The sequence below is a fragment of the Bidens hawaiensis genome, unplaced genomic scaffold (assembly GCF_021521415.1).
Source record: "Bidens hawaiensis isolate Kalapana, Puna unplaced genomic scaffold, B.hawaiensis_p1.1 tig00005013_1, whole genome shotgun sequence".
Lineage (NCBI taxonomy): Eukaryota > Viridiplantae > Streptophyta > Magnoliopsida > Asterales > Asteraceae > Bidens > Bidens hawaiensis.
This window is the reverse complement of record NW_027491317.1, coordinates 1,096,016-1,118,598: the sequence shown is the minus strand read 5'-3', so window position 1 is coordinate 1,118,598 and position 22,583 is coordinate 1,096,016. Positions and strand designations below refer to the sequence as shown.

At 39.8% G+C, this 22,583-nt stretch overlaps 1 protein-coding gene across 1 annotated transcript in view; it reads right to left on the bottom strand.

Moving 5' to 3' along the window:
- Positions 1–935: 935 nt before the first annotated feature.
- The window catches only part of LOC143628507 (glycerol kinase-like), a gene marked incomplete at its 5' end in the record, with an annotated part of 43,626 nt that continues 21,978 nt past the window's right edge, over positions 936–22,583 (bottom strand). The window contains 5 exons of the mRNA XM_077098083.1: positions 936–953; positions 1,585–1,640; positions 1,814–1,928; positions 2,013–2,057; positions 2,188–2,267. Of these exons, the coding sequence (XP_076954198.1) occupies positions 936–953; positions 1,585–1,640; positions 1,814–1,928; positions 2,013–2,057; positions 2,188–2,267 (314 nt within the window). The remainder of the gene's footprint in view (positions 954–1,584; positions 1,641–1,813; positions 1,929–2,012; positions 2,058–2,187; positions 2,268–22,583) is intronic.

The window sequence follows — 22,583 nt, the reverse complement described above, 5'->3', positions numbered from 1 at the left end:
AGACATGAATGACCGTCTTCAAGAGTCAATTTATATTCTTCATTTTCTGCACCAACAATCACCACCAGAAGTTAAGAGATAGTCACGAATTTCTTAGCAAGACTTAGAAGGTGTTTGGGTGAGGTTTTCAAACTTGCTTATTTGATTTCTGAAAAAGCAAACACTTTTGAAAATCTCCATTTTAAAGATTTTGGAAGGGTTTTGGCAAATACTTTTTTCTTTTTAAAAATCAAATAAACAAATTTAAAGTTCACCCAAACACACCATTAAAGAAAAAAAGTATATTATCTTCTAGAATGCATTTTGCTGGTCCCACCACACAATACAACCTAGTTGCCCTCTACAAGGAAAGTGTAATAAGCGAGAAAAACGAGCGACAAAGGGGGATTTGGGGCGACAAACCGAACCAAGCAAAAAAAAAAACAAAACTGAACAGTTTTTAAAAACTCAAAAACCGAGTTTTCTGATTTAGCCCAAAACCAACATATGCACAAAACAAAAAAGAAATAATTATAATTACCTGGCCTAATAACCGAAAGCGGTATCGGCATGCGCACACAATCAGTGCTGACTTATGGAGTTTGTGATACGAACCCGTCTTAAGTTTAAGGGTCAAGGAGATAAAAGGGTGAGGATGTTGAAGGGTCTAAGTAACCGCAACATTTATTTATAAAATTGTGTCGATTTATAGGTGCTTGTTTTAGATTCTAGGGTATCGATGTTTATGTTTATGAATTTACTTGATTAAAATCTTTATAATGGAGATCTAATTCTTCTTGAATTGGATTAATTGGAGAATAGTCCCTCTCGAATCGGGCTAACTATCCTTTAATTTCTTGTTTAAGTTTCGGGGCTATCAGTTCGGCTCCAAACAGTAGTTCCCATACCTTTAACACACTTTGCTCTCCCAGTCCAATCTCGTACAATAGACGCTTTTAATACTCTATAAGCTCCTACAAAAACATCGCCAAATAAAAAGTTTAAACCATTAGTCAAATCAAGAAATTTGTAAATTGACATTCTATTAACACCATTGCCTTGTTACCATCCGTTATGAGAATCCCGAGTATGCTCATTGCAGGTGACAAAAAACAATTGACTTTTTTTTTTTATCAAATTTGCAGTTTACCAAACACAAATGACCTTTTGTCAACCATTTCATAAAATTTGAATTTTATCGAGTTTAGCAAAAAAAAAGTGTACTTTTTAAGTCAATATTGAATGTAAAATAACTGGGTTTTTTTGTTTGTTTACGTTCGTGAATTGTTTTTTTAAGGTTTTAAACAAACGAACATCAACATGCCGACTTTCTTAATCAACGAACATGAACACAAACATTTGTTCGATTATACGTTCGTGCTTGAATTCGTGTTCGGTTAAAGTTAAATGAACAAGCAAGCATGCCCCCATTCGTGATTGTTCGGTATGTTTACGTGCCTATTAATTGTAATAAATACTTGTCACATTGTAATATGATGGAAATTAAAATTAGTAGAAAAGATGTAATTAACAAACAACTTAACACTTAAACTGAAACATGATCATCAACATATCTTACATTAGAAAAAATTACCCAAGATTTACCGTTATGATTCCAACAGTTGGAAAGGTCCATGCATGTATTCCAGCAATTCTTGCAGCTGTTACAATATAAAGAAGATTTAATGAGTATAAAAATTAATAGCAAAAAACTGAAAAGAAACTTGTTATGAGACACTAAAACAAATAATATGGCATATGGATTATGAATTAAGACAGATAGCATCACCAACTCAACAAGATTATGTGAAGAAATGCTGGTTGCCATTCTAACCTATTACAGAAATTAATAAATCAATAACCACACAGACACATAACAAGGTTGGGATTCGAGCATGAAGCAATGATAGCGGTTTAAGAGAATTGTCGAAGTCTGGTACAAAATCAACCTGCGAGAAAATGAACTTAAGGCATAAAAATTATGTGATAAACTAATAATATTGTGGAATTTGAAGACTTAAAAAAATACATACCGTGTCCAAATCCAAATATGATAGAAGCATTGTTTCAGTAAGTGCCTGAAAGAATGAAACTTAAATAATAAGAATACCTCAAGAATCTTAATAATTGTTATAATTTACAATATAAGAAAATCAATAAGTGTTACTTATAAGTGTAAAGCATACTTCAAATCTGCATACTGTATACCACATTGCTGCAGATCATCTCCATCAGGTGAACCAAACTTCTGGGAACCACCAACAACTGGGCAAAGTAACAAAAAAATCCTGCAAAAAATGGCATGACATTCAAATATCAAAGGTCAAGTGAGGCGATACAAACCTCCAATATCATATTCATACAAAATTTTGGAATGTGAAATTACTAATTAGGTCATAGAAGTATCCTTTTATTAGGCTTTCTAGTCTTGAAGAGGTAGGTCCCCGCAAAGCCCAGTTGGACCCGCAAGACACACCTTGATGGGGTACGTCTGCTCAAAGACCAACTGGTTCCGCAAGACCCACCATACTCAGAGAGATGAAGACCTTACACGCAGTAAGCCAGCTGTTCCCGCAGGAAAGCCTCCCTTGGTACAGTACCCTGCCTGTTCCCGCAGCTATGGGTACAAGCTGAGAAGGAAGGCTACCCGCACTAACAGTAAAGCTACACGCATAAGGCACTAACTCTTAATACTTCAGCAATGTCACCTGAAGAAGGAATGAGCAAGGCGGGAATATTCCCGCCCAAAAGAGCCAGTCCGTATGCTTCTGGAAGATCTTTTGTACTATACCTGCCAAGGTATGGACAAAATAGACAAGATCTGACCAAAGCAGCCCATGAACCAATCACAGGGTGACAGCTCACCGACAATAGTACGAGGAGGAGCATGCTCCAGTACAAAATGTCACTATCAGCCGCTGCCTACCCACCAACCCTCATCGTGGCACGTACATAGCCTGTAGTTGGTGGAAAAGGAATAGTACACAGCCGGCCATGTCACTATCAGCCGCTGCCTACCCACCAACCACCAGCATGGCACGTACGTAGCCCACAGTTGGTGGAAAAGGAATATTATACAGCTGGCTGTACCTGCTTGGAAACCTACCTTTGGCTATAAATACTCCAACACCTTGGAACGGTATCAAGAGATATCATCTGATATTATCTTATCTTCCCTAGCTATTTCTCTCAATATACACTTATATTCAGAGCAATCTAGTCTGATTCTCATGCCGGAGGGTGGTCACAAGGAGGAACCCCCCCTTCTCAGTGACGAGCTCACGGTGTCTGTTTTGCAGGTCATCAGAAGAATAACCATCTTTGCAGGACCTAACCCTCGTGGGAAACATCTACTTAACCCTAAGATTATCCATAATCCGCCGGGGTCACATAGTGTTTCTTCATTGGCGCCATCCGTGCATAAAAGCTAGAATTAATTCTTTTTCAGTTTTTTCAAAACCTCTGGAAAGATGGTTAAGGTTACTCCGATGCCAAGGCCAACGAGTGACCAAGAAACTCCGGTAACCACAACCCCAACTACTGGGGGGAACACCGGCGAGTACAAAATTTTTACGAACACTACCCCGGTTACCCAAGCCGGGGCAAGTGCAGTAAACAATCCTTCACTGGGATTCACCGATACCCAGTTGGAGAGACAACCGACGAGGCTCTCCCGCCAAACACTTGATCAAGTTAAAGCGTGGGCGGAAGCACGTCAGAAGGAATTCCAAGCTAAGTTGGATGAACGCTTACGTTCACTCCAACAGGCTGACGAATTCGGAAGCACTCGACAACAACTCAACATGAGCAATGAGTGCGAGTACTTGGACGATGATTGGGAAGAGTCCGACAGTGACGCAAACCCTCGTCATAGGGCGAAAGGGAAGCGCAAGGAAACAGACTTCCAACCGAGAAGGAATTTTGGAGAAACCTTCAAACCAAGGAACGCAGGGGGAAACCCACGTGACTTCTCCAAAACCTTTAGACCAACTGTTGCAAATGCGGGAACGTCCAAGTTTGCAAGGGACATTGCAGAAGCTATCGCCCCGAAGAGTGCCAAACAGATGTCCAACATCGGCACTTATGATGGTATATCCGACCCAGACGATCACTTGAACAGATTCATAGCGGGGGCAACCGTCAGCAACTGGACGGAACCCACGTGGTGTTATATGTTCCAGATGACGCTGGTTGGAGCGGCCAGGGCGTGGTTTGATCGTTTACCGGTCCACCACATCTATGATTGGGCGGACTAACAACACAAGTTCAGCCAGCACTTCAGTCAACAGAGGAAATATACTGAAGAGCAGTGGACGATCCTCAACTGCGTTAGAGAGGAGGATGAATCTTTACTAGACTTCATCACTCGCTTCAACTCGAAGAAGCTGAGTCTGGGCACCATAAGCGAAGATCTTGTTCGCGCCGCTTTCATCCAGGGCGCCGAATACCCAGAGCTTATCCGCACGTTGACGGGTAAAGACGGCATGCCATCCACATGGGATGCCATCATGACGGCGGCCAAGCGCTTTGCCGAAACGGAGAAGCAACTGGGTAGGAATCTTCCCCAGAGTACAAACCTCTACACGCAGAGGACTAGAGAAAACAACTTCCGGACCGCTCGGCAAAACAAAAAGAGGAAGCTAGGTATTTGGCAGTCAAGGGTAAACTTTGACACCTCATCCAACTCTTGCCCTCTAGTAGGCGGAAGGGAAAACACGCACCCATCAAGCCGAAACCCCCGGTGGACGCCACTCACCAAAAGCGTCACGGAGATATTTGCCACCGAGAAACTCCTATGGCCAAAAGTTCTAATGATCCGGCAACGACATAACGCGGATCAAAGCAAATCCTGTGACTTCCACGGGACAAAGGGTCACACCACTGAGGAGTGTACATCCTTGAAGGATATTGTTGAAACATTCGTCAAGGATGGAAAACTTACACACCTTGTGGCATCAATCAAGAATGGAGGGAGGAATGATAACCGATACAAAGTCAACGGACGAAAGCCCGTTGACATCAGCATCCACATGGTTCATAGTAACGTCAGAGGAAGAAAAAGACGAACGACAGAACCATGCGCGTGGAAGGAAGCTGAGGTGCGCTTCCCTCGAAGTAAGGCAGAGCATAAGCTCAAGTGTGACCCGGCTTTTACGCCAGTCATACAAAAGCGCAGAGTAATGGGGGCGGAACAAGCTAACGCGTGTAGAACCCAAGTCAAGGAACTCCTTGACGCGGGCATCGTACGCGTTAGCAAATATCAAACATGGGTCGCAAATCCCGTCATGGTACCGAAATCTAACAAACAATGGCGCATGTGCATAGATTTCAAAGACTTAAACAAAGCATGCCCCAAAGATTGTTACCCGTTACCCGAAATTGACCTTAAGGTAGATTCGTTAGCACCGTTTCGCCTTAAATGCTTCCTTGATGCGTATAAGGGGTACCATCAAATCCACATGGCCGTTGACGATCAGGACAAAACCGCATTTCGGACGCCCGATGGCACATTTTGTTATCAAATGATGCCATTCGGACTTAAGAATGCCGGGTCCACATACCAACGCCTGATGGACAAAGAGTTTCATGCCCAAATTGGGAGGAACTTGGAAGTCTACATGGATGACTTGGTCATCAAAAGCCCTGAGCCAGAATCAATGTTGAAAGACATCGAAGAAACTTTCAACACGCTCAGAAAGATAAACATGAAGCTCAATCCGAGCAAGTGTTCCTTTGGGATGGAAGAAGGGAAGTTCTTAGGAGTCATTGTTACTAAAGATGGCTTCAGAGCGAACCCTGAAAAGGTCGAAGCCATTATCAAAATGGAATCATCTACTACCATCAAGCAAGCTCAGACACTGAATGAACGACTAGTCGCACTTAACCGCTTTTTGGCAAACCATGCGGATAGGTCGTTCCCATTCGTGTCAACATTGAGAAACTGTTTAAAGAAAACGCACTTCCGCTGGACACCAGAAGCGGAAGCAGCTTTTCAGGAAATTCGTTCACGCTTGATCGAACTCCCAACGCTCACAGCACCAGAAACGGGGGAGGAATTAATCCTATACCTTTCCGCCACAGATAGAGCAACCGGGGCGGTCCAGCTAGTAGAGCGAAAAGGCATCCAGATGCCAATCTACTATGTTAGCCGTGTCCAAACAGACGTAGAAACCCGGTACTCTACCATGGAAAAGTTAGTCTTAGCACTTGTACAGGCTTCACGCAGGCCAAGACGATATTTCCAAGGTCACCCAATCACCATTCTCACCAACTTCAAACTTGCAAACGTTCTAGGCAAACCCGAATTGTCAGGACGCCTAGCCAAATGGGCAATAGAATTGGGAGAATATGCGATAAAGTAAAAGCCAAGACCAGCCATAAAAGGCCAGGTCTTGGCCGACTTTATTGCAGAAGTCCCCGCTTCGCGGGAGAAAGAGTGCCAGGAGGAGGCTCAACCCTCTCCAGCACAAGACATCGATGATGTATGGAGACTCTACACTGATGGAGCAACCAACAACGAGGGTTCAGGCGCAGGGTTGAAACTAACCAACCCAGCAGGCCAAGAATACACTTACGCTATTCGACTGGATTTTCCAAGTACGAATAACGAAGCGGAGTATGAAGCATTCTTGGCCGGGCTGAGAATTGCGCGTAAGATGGGAGTGAAAAACTTGGAAGCCCACGTGGATTCCATGTTAGTAGCCAACCAAATAAACGGGACGTACACGGCCGTGAACGACACAATGGCCCTGTACCTCGCACATGCAAAAACCCTTATGCGCGATTTTAACGATTGTAAAGTCATACACGTCAAGCGTAGCGAAAACAAATATGCGGATGCGTTAAGCAAGCTTGCATCATTAGCCTTCACCCACTTGGGAAAGGACATCTGCATTGAACTCCTTGGAGCACCATCAGTCCCGCACAAGGAAATCTGTGTCATCCAAACCGGTACAGAAACGTGGATGACACCAATAATAAATTACCTTGCGGCGGGTATACTACCAGAGTCAAAAACACAGGCAAGAAAAATACGCTGTAAAGCACTGAACTATCAACTCATCGATGACATCCTTTATAATTTTCTTGGCCCACTCCTAAGATGCGTGGACAACCAAGATGCTGGCTACCTCCTAAGGGAAGTGCACGAGGGCATCTGTGGAGTACACGCAGGTCCACACGCTGTTGTAGCTAAGCTAAACAACGCGGGATACTTTTGGCCGGGGATGGATACGGATGCGCTGGCATACATCAGAAAGTGTAGGTCTTGCCAACTCTACGCACCCAACACGCATCGCCCGAAGAATGAACTTGTTCCAGTCACCTCTTCATGGCCATTTCAGAAGTGGGCCATCGATGTGACAGGCCCATTTCCCACAGCAGCAGGGAACGTTCAGTTTCTAGTGGTAGCCATCGACTACTTCACCAAGTGGATAGAAGCAAAACCCTTAGCCCAAACAACCGCAAAACATATCAAAAAATTTACTTGGGAATTTATTATTTGTCGTTTTGGACTTCCACAGAATTTGGTGAGCGATAACGGCACCAACTTTGCTGACAAGAAGCTACAAAAGTGGCTGGAAGAACTTCAAATCACCCACACCTTTACCTCAGTGGGGCACCCGTAGGGTAATGGTGAGGTGGAAAGAGCAAATAAGAGCATCGTCGACGGAATAAAGAAAAGACTCTTGGAACACAGATCCGGCTGGGTGGACGAAGTTCCACACGTCCTTTGGGCAAACAGAACGCTGAAAAAGGCAAGTACGGGAGAAACCCCGTTCAGCCTCACTTATGGCACTGAAGCCATGGTCCCGATCGAAATTGGTCTACCCTCACCAAGGGTCTTGACTCAGCCAGAAGACAATGATGCAGAAAGACGGTTAGACCTTATGCTAACCGAAGAACGCAGAGACTTAGCCGCAGCACGTGAAGAGAATTACAAGCGACAAATGCAAAAATACTACAACACGCGGGTAAAACTCTGCAACTTCAATGTAGGAGACTACATATTGCGTAACAACGAGGCTTCGAACCAAGAGCGCCCAGGAAAGCTGGCCCCGGTCTGGGAAGGACCATACATTATCAAAGAAGTTTTGGGAAAGGGCGCATACCGGCTCGAAAGGCTCGATGGCACCCCCATCCCAAGAACATGGAATGGAGCTCAATTACGCAAATGTTACATGTAGATCAATTCCAAACTTGTAAAGAAAAGGCCTAGAGCCACTTATAATGGAAATGATTCTCCTTTATCACATTGTGTTGATAACCTTACCTTTATACTTACGAACTTTCCACACTGATATGCCGGTATTCACCGCATAAATAAGTGTGAAAAGAAGTAAGTCGTTGCGTGTGAAAGGCGGCAAAACCCGCATAAGCATAGAAACGGTAAAAATTTCTAAGGAAGAGATGAGGAAAACCTTCACGCAGGTCAGATATAGGTAAAGTTTAGCCATCCTACTAAGTGAAAGTGACGGTCTTACCCGCACAATCACGAAAGAGGAAGCAAAACTTTAACCTATTATCTGTCACGTTGAAAGGTTAACTTATCCAAAGTACTCAAGAAATTGCTAAGTTAAACTAAAATATGTGTGAAAACATATAAGGTTTACAAGGCAAGGCATTAACAAATAATTTATATTCCATCAAAATTCAAATATTACAAGAATTGCTGGGCATATACCCGCATACAAAAATAGGATCAAGCTTCAGGACCACTCCCGCTTGAACCCGCACCATCAGTTGAGTGTGGCGGTTCAAGGAAAGCCTTGAGAATAGCTAGCCCATCATCAGCAGCAGCAATCTCGTTCACCTTCCCCACCACCGGATGCGGGAAAGCAGCATACTGATTCACTGCTTGGTCATAAGCAGCTTTAGTATCCACGTCATAAAGAGGGAAGTTGGAAGGCAGGATGCCTTGTTCAACAAACCCTAGACCAAGTAGGAACCCAGCCTTTTCCCCATCCTCATGAGAAGCGTTGAGGGCTGCGCTCATAGCATCGTCATAGGATGTGTTCGTGAGAACCCGATGCACAACCTACAAAATAAAAATATATTAAAAACTTTTCTAAGTATAAAGAAAAGCGTGAAGAAACTACGGAACTACGCATACCTGCGACAACGCTTCTCGTAGAAGCCATTCCTTGGTGATCAGAGCCTCCTGGAGGGCAGCTTGAGCTTCATCACGGGCGCGTTCGGCTTCATTTTTAGTATGGTTGGCAAGCAACACATCTTTAGCTGCAGCCTCTTCAACGCCCTTCAGCTTACGCTCAGTGTGGTCAAGCATGCCCCTCTGGTCCAAGATCTCTTGGAGCTTCTTGGCGTCTTCCATGGCCAAGGCATCATGAGCCTGCTGGAGCTTCTCTAATCTGGCCTTAAGTTCTTCAACTTCAGTGCGTAGAGGCTCAGCAACAGCTTCAGCCTTGGTGGCCCTTTCGGTTGCGTTCCGTGCAGTCTTCATAGCCAACCTAAGCTGTTCGTTAACAGCTTGGGTAGCCTTGGAACGGGCCTCGAGCCGGGCCTAAACTTCAACCTCGAGGGCCTTGAAGGCCTTTTCCTTCTCTGCAGCAATGGCGGCAAGTCTCCTGTTCTCCTACCGGATAGCCCGCGCCTGAGCCACTTCCTGGCTACACGCCGTCTTTAACTTGTCGTTTTCACGACAAAGCAACTCGACGCGCGGCTGCATCCGGGCAAGGAGAATCCGAAGCTCATTCGTCAGCCTACCTTCCTGATAGCTAGACATGGCTTCCCCCAACGCACCACTTGGGGCGGCGTGGCGTGCCCATTCGACACAATCCGCAGCAGTCCGGAGGGTCGTTCCCCGGCGGATACTCCACCGAGGAGCGTACACCTCGTTGGAATCACGAACTGCAATAAAAAAAATAGTTAAAAAAAAAAAGATGATAAAAGGGATAAGGCCAAAATATCCCCACGCACTTGTAGGGTCGACAACAGGTCGATAGGCACCAAACCCATCACCTAAACCTAAAGGATATCCATCCAAAAGGTCAAGGAGATGAGAAGGAGGCAAAGATAGGCTAGAAGCCCCAACCCTGAACGTACCTGAGGGACCGGCCGTAGTCGCCGGCGCCGGAGGAGGCATTGTAGAGGCCCCTGCGATAGAAACCAACGGAGGTGAACTCACTGGAGGTGAACTCACAACTGTGGCCGTCGCTGCGGAAGAACCCGCAGGAAAAACCATCGCCGGCTCAGTGAAGGATTCCGTGAAGATGGCACTGACAGCCGGCGGAGATGATGTTGCAGTTGGAACAGTTGCCTCAACGGGATGAGCAACTGAACCAATGCTGCAAACAGGCGCAGCCGCCTGGGTCATCGCCTCGGGTAGGTTGACCAAACCTACCGTCATGGGTCCAGAGATGCTCCTTCCCGCTCCACTCTGGAATGCGGTTGCATCCACGCCTGCACGAAGACAAGATATATAAGTTTGATGGCGGAAAGATACGTAGTTAAGCTGAATATAATTTATACTTACGAGTTTTCTTGAGCTTGAAGGTTCTAACAGGCGGGGACGAACCCGATGGAGCCGGCCTCTTCATTCCGGTCACCGTCGTCGTACTGGGCTGCCCGGAGGTGACAGCTGTCTCAACCTCCGGAACAGTGGTCTCACCATCACCAGGGTTCCCCACTGCCTCCTCGCTCTCGGTCTCCGAGTAAGACCGGTTCCCCTGATCGGCAGTGGAGGCAACCTTCGACTTGCCCTTCGCGCCAGCAGCCTTCTTCTTCCTCACGAAGAAAGGACCATCTGCGGATTCCTCATCAGAAGATGACAAAATTAGAGGAATTCCAGCAGAGGTTTGAGCATGGAGAGGGCGGGGGTTAAAGAAACCCTTACCTGGCCGCGTGGCGCTCAGAATCTCGTGGCCTGGCGGGTAGACCTCCACAAACCGATCCGCCGTTTGCTTCAGGATGGGCAACTCGTTCTCATCAAGAGCACGAGTACCCAGCCGAGCGGGACCACCGCTCTCACGCGGTTGCAGAAGCGACTGCAAGTTGTTTCCCTCTGAAAATAAAAAGAAAGAAATGGTTAGAACAAAAACCCTAAATTAGCAAATAATATGAAGCATACCGTAAGCGATAGAGTTCAAACCGTATTCGAGGACGATGGGAATCTGTGGCGCCTCTGCCCCAGCACCTTTCCACGCCCGGCTCATACCGAGCATCACCATCCCAGACTCCGCAAATCGGTAAACCGGAGTCTGGATACGGGAGATCTTGGTAAACCATTCCGCCTCCTGGTAGTTGGAGGCGTGAAGGTTGGGGAGTGCTCTCCCGTTCTTGAATGTCATCGCAATTGGGACGACACGGGCAGAGATATAGAAGAACTCCCGCTTCCAAGACCGAAGACTGCGCTCGGTAGCACAGATCTTCAAACCCTTGATCCGAGTGACCAAGGTGTACCAGCCTTGGATGCACCTCCAAGAGTAGAAGGTCATCAGGCGGTCGACGCGGGGCTCCACACCCAGAATGAGGCACACCCATTCAAAATGGCGGATCTTGGCGATCGCCATTGGGTGTACCTCCGTCAAGTGTACACCGTGTTTCTCCAAAACACGGTACACAAACTTCGTCAATGGGAACCTGAGATTCCCATAGATGAAGAATGCAACATACACCCCTATCTTGCCTTTGGGGGCATCGTACACCGTCTGGTGAGGCTCAGGAAATTCAGGCTCGAAAGGCTCGAGCATGAACTTCTTGACGATGTACTGATAAAGGTCGACGGAAAGAGCACACTGGCACTCGCCAGCAGTACTCTTATCGTCCTTGTCAGAAGTGGACGTGGAGTTCTCGATATACACGTCGGACTCTTCGGCGGTGACTTCTGGATCGTGAAGGGAAGACATGTTGGGAATGGAAAGAAGAACGATTTCAGGAGAATGCTCGACAAAAGTTAGAGTATTCGCCGGAAATCGCTTAGAAGAAGAAGGAAGTGAACGTGTGAGTTGAGATGCATCCCCTCCTCCCTTTATATACTCAACGCAATGAATGCGATGAATTTAATGCGGAGAGAGGAAAGCGCATGAGCAATGAGAAGATGACACGTGGAAAGCAAGCTGGCAACAGCTGTCGACAGGACGCGTGCCGTAAAATTCGCGCCCATGCGCCTGAAAAGCGTCTGGAATGACCATATAATGCCACGTCGCCATAACTTTCTGCATGTCCTGAAACTGTTAGAAGAAACCGTCGGAAGACGCTAACGTCCCTTCAACAGTTTGGACTGTTCTTATCCTTTCACCAACTCTTCGAATTTCAAAAAGATTCAAAAAGACTCAAAAATAAGTGGGAATATACCCCCTTACCTTGGGAAGTAAAAAACCATAAGACAAGTGCGGGTACAGTGTCAAGGCGAAACCCTTCACATACTTAGCACTTGCAGGGAATTGAAGCCAAGAAGGATCTTATGGGCCGTGCTTGCGGAAAGGGAAATAACACCTCCGCATAGCGGGAACGTTGAGAACTAGCTTGTTTGAAACTTCAAGGCGTAATTGGTGGTTTAACATAACTGATCACTATGTCCAAAACTACCAAAACCTCGTGGAGAGCCTATACAAGTGAAACTCAACGCTCCCGACTTGCGGAGAGGTTAAACATCTACACGCATCATAACCAAATATCAGGCAGAAAAGTCGGGAATTTCTGCAAGTGACATTAGGAAAACCGCGGGAAGAATCCCCACGGAAAACCTTAAAAAACAAAAACCTCTTTCAAAACCCCTTGCTTAAAGTCCAAAAGTTCACCTCACTAATTCATGAGAAGGACAATGGACTGGGGGGACTTGAAGAGGTAGGTCCCCGCAAAGCCCAGTTGGACCCGCAAGACACACCTTGATGGGGTACGTCTGCGCAAAGACCAACTGGTTCCGCAAGACCCACCATGCTCAGAGAGATGAAGACCTTACACGCAGTAAGCCAGCTGTTCCCGCAGGAAAGCCTCCCTTGGTACAGTACCCTGCCTGTTCCCGCAGCTATGGGTACAAGCTGAGAAGGAAGGCTACCCGCACTAACAGTAAAGCTACACGCATAAGGCACTAACTCTTAATACTTCAGCAATGTCACCTGAAGAAGGAATGAGCAAGGCGGGAATATTCCCGCCCAAAAGAGCCAGTCCGTATGCTTCTGGAAGATCTTTTGTACTATACCTGCCAAGGTATGGACAAAATAGACAAGATCTGACCAAAGCAGCCCATGAACCAATCACAGGGTGACAGCTCACCGACAATAGTACGAGGAAGAGCATGCTCCAGTACAAAATGTCACTATCAGCCGCTGCCTACCCACCAACCCTCATCGTGGCACGTACATAGCCTGTAGTTGGTGGAAAAGGAATAGTACACAGCCGGCCATGTCACTATCAGCCGCTGCCTACCCACCAACCACCAGCATGGCACGTACGTAGCCCACAGTTGGTGGAAAAGGAATATCATACAGCTGGCTGTACCTGCTTGGAAACCTACCTTCGGCTATAAATACTCCAACACCTTGGAACGGTATCAAGAGATATCATCTGATATTATCTTATCTTCCCTAGCTATTTCTCTCAATATACACTTATATTCAGAGCAATCTAGTCTGATTCTCACGCCGGAGGGTGGTCACAAGGAGGAACCCCCCCCCTCTCAGTGACTAGCTCACGGTGTCTGTTTTGCAGGTCATCAGAAGAATAACCATCTTTGCCGGACCTAACCCTCGTGGGAAACATCTACTTAACCCTAAGATTATCCATAATCCGCCGGGGTCACATAGTGTTTCTTCAAGTCTATTTTCACTGGATTCCTGAGCAAATCCTCCGTCGAACTTCACCTCCGGTGCCGACCTCGTGGTGGCACTGTAGATTTACGGAAAAGGAGATAGCACATGAGAGAGAAACCCTAATTGAAGATATCGAAATAGACCGATCAGGTAGCTAACACCAATTCCAAATTGCAATTTCTATACTGAATTGCAACCACAGAGTCGATGTTAAGATATACTTACCATTAAATTAGATTGTCTAATCGAAGCTGACGAGCGTATTGTCCAGACAAAATTGAAAAATAACGGTTTGAAGTTTGTGGTGAGCAGTCAAGTGATTCCTGTTTTGAATTGGTGTTGAGAAGTTAGGGTTCATCGTAATCGTAGATAAAAAGTAGGCACAGAAAGTATTCTCGTCCAGATGTGAATTCGAATTTTGAATCCCTCGTAAGACCCGCTTCATCATCTGATCTGATGTTGAGTATATTTAAAAAAGCTTTTAAGATTTTATGCAATAGCTACTTGTACACTATGCTTAAAACATTGTAAATCTCTTAAATTTCAACATGTTAACACTCTCTCCAATATGTATTATATATAGTAATATGGGAGATTTCAATTAATAACTCCTTTGAGTTTTAAGAACTCGAAAGAACTCAGTGTAACGATTTTTTTTTCGAATTTTTTTTACACATGCGTAATATATGTAAATTACATACACGTAAAAAAATTACAGAATTTTTTACGCACCGAGTCGACTTTTTACACATGTGTAACGGACGTAAAAGTTAGTGTAACCATTTACATATTTATTCTCTCTCCTACTTTGACTTTTTTGCCAGATTTAATCTCAACCACATATTCCAATCCATTTAATTAAATGTGTGGCCTAAAATTGAATTTTTAAGTTCTTAAAACTCAACATGGTTCTCAAAATATCCCTCCCCTATAGTAATATAATATATATGTGTGTGTGTGTTGGTTCATTTCAGAAGTATTTTTATTGCGAGAAGTGCGAGAAATGATTATAGCCAATCATAGATTTTCTTTATATTTTTTATTTTGTATGCAAAGGTAAAATATTTGGTAATATTTTCTAATATTATATTTGGTAATTTTTAATTGTTTAAATGTTTCATATATTGTATATTTATTACCTTTCAAGAAAAAATGCATCCATCCCTCACAAATCCCATATTTATAGCAAACAATACCCAAATCCATGTATGTTTGCAGATTGTTTTTCGATAATATCTAGTTCAAATTTTTTTTTTTTTCACTTTCAAGGAAGTTATAATGTCTTTTTTATCATTTTTATTTTTTATTCTAAGGTTGCTTTTATTATCTTCTCATACATTTTTTAACAGCTTTGTATCATCTTCTTGATTTGTTAAGCATGTAGCCAACTGCATTTTGTCATTATCTATTACATCATAATTATGTGCGTTTGTGTCTCGGTCACAACCCATTCATGAACATGCATTTATCTGATTATGTAAGTATGCGTATGAGTTACAACTGATCCATGAACACCTTTGTTTAACCATGAACACATGTGTTTAACAATGTATATATATGTTTGACAATCTGTTTGTATGTACCTGTCTATATACGTTGGCATGTATTCAGGCATGTCTGTTTCTATCAAATTATCTACGTACGTACTTGATATTTTATAAACTAGTATGTCGGTTCTTATAAATGTATCTATCGATGTATGTACGTATGTTTACTTGTTCCTATCTATGTAGGCGCATATTTGGGAATGTAGGCTGGTTTGATGTGTGTACGCATGTAGGCATGTATCGTTTGACTGTTTGTATCTAGACACCGATGTATGTTCGTACATGGGTATGTATATACATACGCACTTGGGGTGTACGTTGGTGTGATGGTATGTATGTACGTAAGTGTTTAGATATGTACGTCTGTATTTAGGAGGGATGTATGTGCATAGTTATAAAGCTTCATATGTACGATGTTTTATGTAGGTGTGACTATAGTAAGTACATATGTGTTTGGGTATGTGCTTGGGTCATTCGGTAGGTATGTATCAATCCATGTAGGTACGTACGTACGTAGGTATGTATGTACGTGCGTACATACGTAAAATAAATGGAAAGAACAAAATAATCTTTTTTTTATTCCGCTACACACTGGTTTAAAACAAACAAACCTTTATTTTATGCTTAGTCTTGTCTTCAGCGTCAACAGGATTCGATATATCATTTACAAACCTGGAAAAACTAATTCTTTTCGTGATCCTTTCACTTTTACTCTCTATAAAAGAAAATTGTCAACATAAAATTAACTCAAAGTACTATACACTCTACAGAACACACAATCATATTTATCATTAAAATCAACTTCCTAGTGGTCATCGTGAAAAATAGTATTTTTCTACTATAATCTACAAAAAAATAAATAAATAAACAAAACACATTCAATGTTTAATTGTCGTTTCTTTTTGTTAGCTGCAAACTAATGACTACTTTGCCCTTATAAGCAATTAACATCTAGTAACAATTTCTTGATATTTATTAAATTGTCATGGTGTAACATGAACCATTGATATATGTAATTAATGGTTGAATTTACTTCTCGTACTTCTAGCAAGATCCATCCCATATATATATATATATATATATATGTATGTATGTATGTATGTATAAGTATTCCTTGATGTATTTTCATTCCCTGCCCTTTATGTTATTCAAAGTGGTCATTTCTTGCTTAACAACTCTTAAAACATCAAAAATTAACACCCTAACAAGTTCAAGGACCAAAACTGTCAAATCACTCAACTCCCCCTTCCCCCACCTTAGGCACGCCGCGCCGCGCGGCCATGAGGGGTGAGGTGGTCGCATGGCCGGCCACACACCTGTGCAGATTCTTTTTGTTATTTTGTTTCCTAGTTCGTGTTTGGTGCTAAATCGGTTATTTTTGCATCGAATCTCATGATTTAAGCCCCAAGAAAACTAATCTAGACTAGGTATATATCCACATTCAATAATCTCTTCATCAAGAAGAATTTTAATGATTTTCTAGTTGATTTAGTCATTAAAACGATATTCCGTTGCTTAATCGAGCTTATTAACTAAAATTAACTTAAGCTTACCTATTCTATATAAACAAGACAGAAATCATCTACCAAGATCTTCCCTAAGCCCTAATAATATCTCCCTCAGCCGTGACACTCCTTACACTCTCAAGTTCTTCTCCGTTTTTGCCATATTACTCAAAGATACAAGCTTTGGTGTTTAACTTTGCCATAATATCAACATTTGACTTCACTTTTCTATTGATTCATACACATTCTGGGTAAGTTGTTTACTTTAAATCATCTATTATTATTCCTTAGTCAATAACTTTTAATCAATTTATGAGATTGAGGGGAATTGACGGTTCAATTTGATTCCAACTCGTTTAAGGGCATATTGGTCAACAACTTTGACCAATCAATTTCTCATACTTCTGTTCAGAACCAACTTTCGGTCCAAAAGACTTTTATTTTCGTTTCAATATTTTAAGGCTACTAACCAAAATCCGAATTCCAAATCACTGATTGGATTCTGGTCACTACCAGCTTGCTTAAACGTTAAATATATCATAACCGGAGTTCTAGACATCCGTTTAGATCGATTCTAGCGGATCTGTTCTCGGTTTTAATCATAGTTTCTTATCTCTAAGTTTCAGTTCTATTCGGTTTATCTCAGTCAGCACGTTAAAGGACGGTTCGTTCATTTAAATCGAGTTTTTATTCTTATTTCTCGCACGCTCGCCTAAGCAATAAGGTGAGATACCATTCCCCTTTTTATTTTACTGTTTTCAAACGTTTTGGGGGCATATGCGTATCTAATCCATATTTTTATATACTATATATACACAAACTCACAAACGTAAATATTGTGTGTATTTCAATTAAATGTCAATTGCTATTTGTATAAGTGTTTATTTTATCATATTCGGAGAGGTCCATCATAATATATCGCAGTAAGTTTGATCATACGCTGCCTTTGTAGCAAAGCCCATTCGCATGACGATGGTCAACCGACAATCATATTTGTATGCTAGTCATAATAGCCAATGCCCAATTCGTAAGGCAATGGTCAACTGTCACATTACTTGCTCATGGTTTGATTAATTATTACTCACATTATATGTTTGCGTGTATATCATTTATCACTTATTATTTATTATATATATTATTATTAGTGTCGAAACTGGTGATCAACTCACTCAACATGTTTTATTAACAAATCTCTGTTTATTTTCTACGCATATGCAGGTTACCAGTTGATTTGAAGCTAAGGTGAATGACACATAGAAAGACCTTAGGAAATAAAATCAAGAAATATTTGCATTATTATTTTGAAATGGATTATTTATTTGTTTTGGGTTATATTTGTTGTGTTTGGAAACTTGTGCACTTGAATTGAAATTTGAAATAAATGAATTAAATAGATATCGTCATATTTCATATTGTATGATAGTACCTTGTGAGTTGTGAACCACCGTTCGCACCTGTAACATCCGGCCCCTCGTACCACCAATATTGTCCGCTTTGCCCACGAAGAGCTCACGGATTTGTTTTTAGTTGCCCAGGTGGAGACTTCCTAGGAGGTCACCCATCCTGCTACTACTCCCCCCTGAGCACGCTTAACCTGTGGAGCTTTCATCTTGTCCACTACCATTAAGCCCAAAACGCATTGGTGATTATGAGGCGGGACATTTACTTATGAAACAAGGATCTCTCCTGCCCACGGCTGATGTAAGATTTGCCTAGGGTGTTACAGCACCCCGACATTTCCGCCTTAGATTGAGGTGTGACGTTAGCTATTATTAGCCCATTCTAATGTTTGTTAGCACTTTTAAAAAATTTTATACTTTATAAAAGAGTATTCATTAGTAAAAAAAAATGTAACCAAAATATTCATAATTAATAGGTTCGAATATTTTTTTAAATGATATTGGGTTCGTTCGTCGAAAAAGAATGGGTTCATTCGTTGGTTCGATGCTATAGGTTATATATAAAATCGAAAAAGATCAAGTACGGCTGAACTCGGTAGCCACAATATGGCTCCACCACTATAGCCCGTTGGTCTAATACCGGAACCAACAAATGACAAGTGCTGTTAGCTGAATTGCCTCCTTTAATTTCGGAAGTTTGAATTCACGTTGGCTCGACTTGTTTATACCATGCTTCTGATATTTTATGCTTTTATAAAAACTATATTTTATAATAATATAGATTATATACCATGCTTCTGATATTTTATGCTTTTATAAAATATATATTTTATAATAATATAGATCATAATTGAGTCACACTTTCCTCATAATTTTGACAAACTTGATAATTAATATAGGACCCATCAAACAGTTGTGAAAAGTATGTGTGCCTTGGACCTAATATGGATGTGGGGTTTCTTTTCCCATCTGAATTATCAACACACATTAATTCATTTATTCCAAATTCTCAAAACAATATGGTTTGCTAACTTGTAGCCCACTGATAGAGATAGTGTCTCCGGTTTTCAAATTAAGAAAATAAACATTAATAACAGAAATAGTGATTATATCGGCTTGAAATTATATATTGAAGACTATTTGGGTCATGACATGAATACTTAAACAAAACCTTAATTTATTAATCTACTTCTACTACACTATTAAAGTAACTAGCTTCAGAGCTCGTGTAACACACGAGATGATTCAAATAATAAAGTTATAAATAAAGCATAAGTACATACTGTATAAGGAAAAATGATTACATCTATACTTATATCTATACTATGTGTACATAAACTGATTTTATTTATATCAGAAAATGATTTTTTTTTCAAAAAATTAAAATGAACCTAATAAAAAAATAAAATAATAATAATAATAAGAATAGCGTAAGTGCAAAAATATCTCTGAGAACGGTCCATCTATTAGAAATTTGATTCTGAATATATATATATATATATGGGAGATTTCAAATGAGAACCCCTTTGAGTTTTAAGAACTCGAAAGAACTCAGTGTAACGATTTTTTTTACACACGCGTAATATATGTAAGTTACATACACGTAAAAAAAATTACATAATTTTTTACGCGCTTAGTCGACTTATTATACATGTGTAACGGACGTAAAAATTAGTGTAATCACTTACAACTTTATTCTCTCTCCTACTTTGACTTTTTAGTCAGATTTAATCTCAACCACACAATCCAATCCATTTAATAAAATGTGTGGTTATGAATTGAGTTCTTAAGTTCTTAAAACTCAACATGGTTCTCAAAATATCCCTTCCCTATATAAATATATATACATATATATATATATATATATGATCCAGATCATGTGAGAACTTTTAGGCAATTGAGAATTGTGAGAACCATTTTGGACCACAAAAAATCCCAAAAATAAAAAAAATCATAAAACGAAGAAAAACACAAAAATAAAAAAAAGTAAAAAAACCAAAGTTCTTATTTATAATCCCGGTTTCTAAAACAAAAAATGTAAACAAAAAAAAATTCTCGGTTTAGCTAAATTATACATATATGTACACAGGGGTGAGATCAAGTGAAAACTTTTCTTAAAAAGAAAACTTAAAAACTCCTAAAAAACAATTTTTAACTTTTTTTTTAAATTTTTTTTGAAGTTTCTTTTTTTTCCATTATTCTTATATGTTGTTATTGGTTCAAAAAAAAAAAAAACTTGTCGGTAACCTCGTCGGTGTAGTACACATGTGTAATAGTGTGCATTGCATATATGCAAAAGTGTTGTATTTCATAGAATACAACACTATTGCACATATTTGATACATACTATTGTATATATGCAATATAAGACTAATACGCACATCGAGTACAAATTAGTGCGTATGTGTAATACAACGTTAACGCCCATGTGCCATACATCGACCTTTATTTTATTATTATATTTTCCATATAATACAACGCTACTACATATATACAATACAAAAATATTCAATATATGCAATTAAACACTATCGAACTTAAAAATACATAGTAATACACATGTATAATACAACGGTATCACACAGTAATACGTATGTCCATTACAGCGATTTTTTTTTAATTTTTTCAAGTGAAGGGTAAGAAAATATAAGAATAATGGCAAAAATAGAATTTTGAAAATATTTTTTTTATTTTTAATTAAAAATAATTCTTTAGAAGTTTTTAAATTTTCTCTCTAAAGATAAGTTTTCTCTTGATCCTCTCACTGTACATATATGTTTTTTTTTCCTATACACATATGTATAATTTAAAGTAAATGATAATGTACATATGTGTACATTACGTAACTAGAGATTAAATGAACATATACATATGTGTATAGGTATAATACGAATTAAAAAGAAAAAAAAATTGGTTTTTTTTTAAATCTCGGTTTAGCTAAATTATACATATATGTATAATATGTATATATATGTTTTTTTTCCTATACACATATGTATAATTTAAGGTAAATGATAATATACATATGTGTACATAACTAGAGATTAAATGAAAGTATACATATGTGTATAGGTATAATACGAATTAAAATGAAAAAATTTTTGTTTTTTTAATGAAACCGGAATGAAATATAAGAATTTTGGTTTTTTTACTTTTTTAAAATTCTCTGTTTTTTTTTTGTTTTATAATTTTTTAAATATTTTTTTATAGGTTTTTTTTAGTGGTTCAAAATGGTTCTCAAAGTTCTCAATTTGCCAATGGTTCTCTTAGGATCCTTACCCTATATATATATATATATATATATAGGATTAGGTTCATTTCAGAAGTGATTCTTATAGCGAGAAGTGCAAGAAGTGATCTCAACCATTGGATTATTAATGGTTGAAACATTATTGCATTTATTGTAATTAATAAAATTTGAAAGACATTAAAATAAATATGAAAATGTTACTTTAGGTAGAATAAAATAATTAATTATTTAATTTATCTCATATATCCCTAAATAAAAGTTCAAAGCATAAATATCCAAAAGTTATGATTTGTAAGCTACAATTTATTTATTTCATTATATGTTAGTGTAAGATCTAATTTTGTTCATTTTTCACTAATAAACAACTTTTAATTTATAAAATTTAAGCAAAATAGTATCTTCATCATTGATTACTCTTTTGAAAAAAAAATAATAAATTGAATATTTGTAAGACGGAAAAAATGTGTACGAAGAAATTGAAATCGTGTAGGAAAAAAATAAGATGTGTATGAGAAAATTAAAGATGTGTAGGAAAAATATGAATATGTATAGGAAGAAATTAAATATACGTAGGAAAAATTTAGAAGACTTGTAGGACGAAAAAAAGTGTACGACGAATGTAGATGTGTAGGAAAAAATATGTTGTGCATGAGAAAATTAAATATGTGTAGGAAAAAAATTAAGATGTGTATGAGAAAATTAATGTTGTGTAGAAAGAAATTGAATATGGCGTAGGAAACAATTGAATATAATGTAGTTGTGTAGGAAAAAAATATTTTGTGTATGAGAAAATAAAATGTGTGTAGAAAAAAAATTAAGATGTGTATGAGAAAATTAATGATGTGTAGGAAGAAATTGAATATGCATAGGAAACAATTGAAGATGTGTAGGACAAAAAGCATATGTACGAAGAAATTGAAAATGTGTAGGAAAAAAAATAAGACGTGTATGAAAAAATTAAAGATATGTATGAAAATTTTGAAGATATGTAGGAAAAAGTTATAGTTGTGTAGGATGAACTCAAGAGATAGAGTAAAAAAAGATAAATTTATTGTATTATAGATTTGTTGATTTTTTAAATCTTTTAGTTATTGTGATTAGATTAATATATTAGTTAGAAATGTAACTCATGT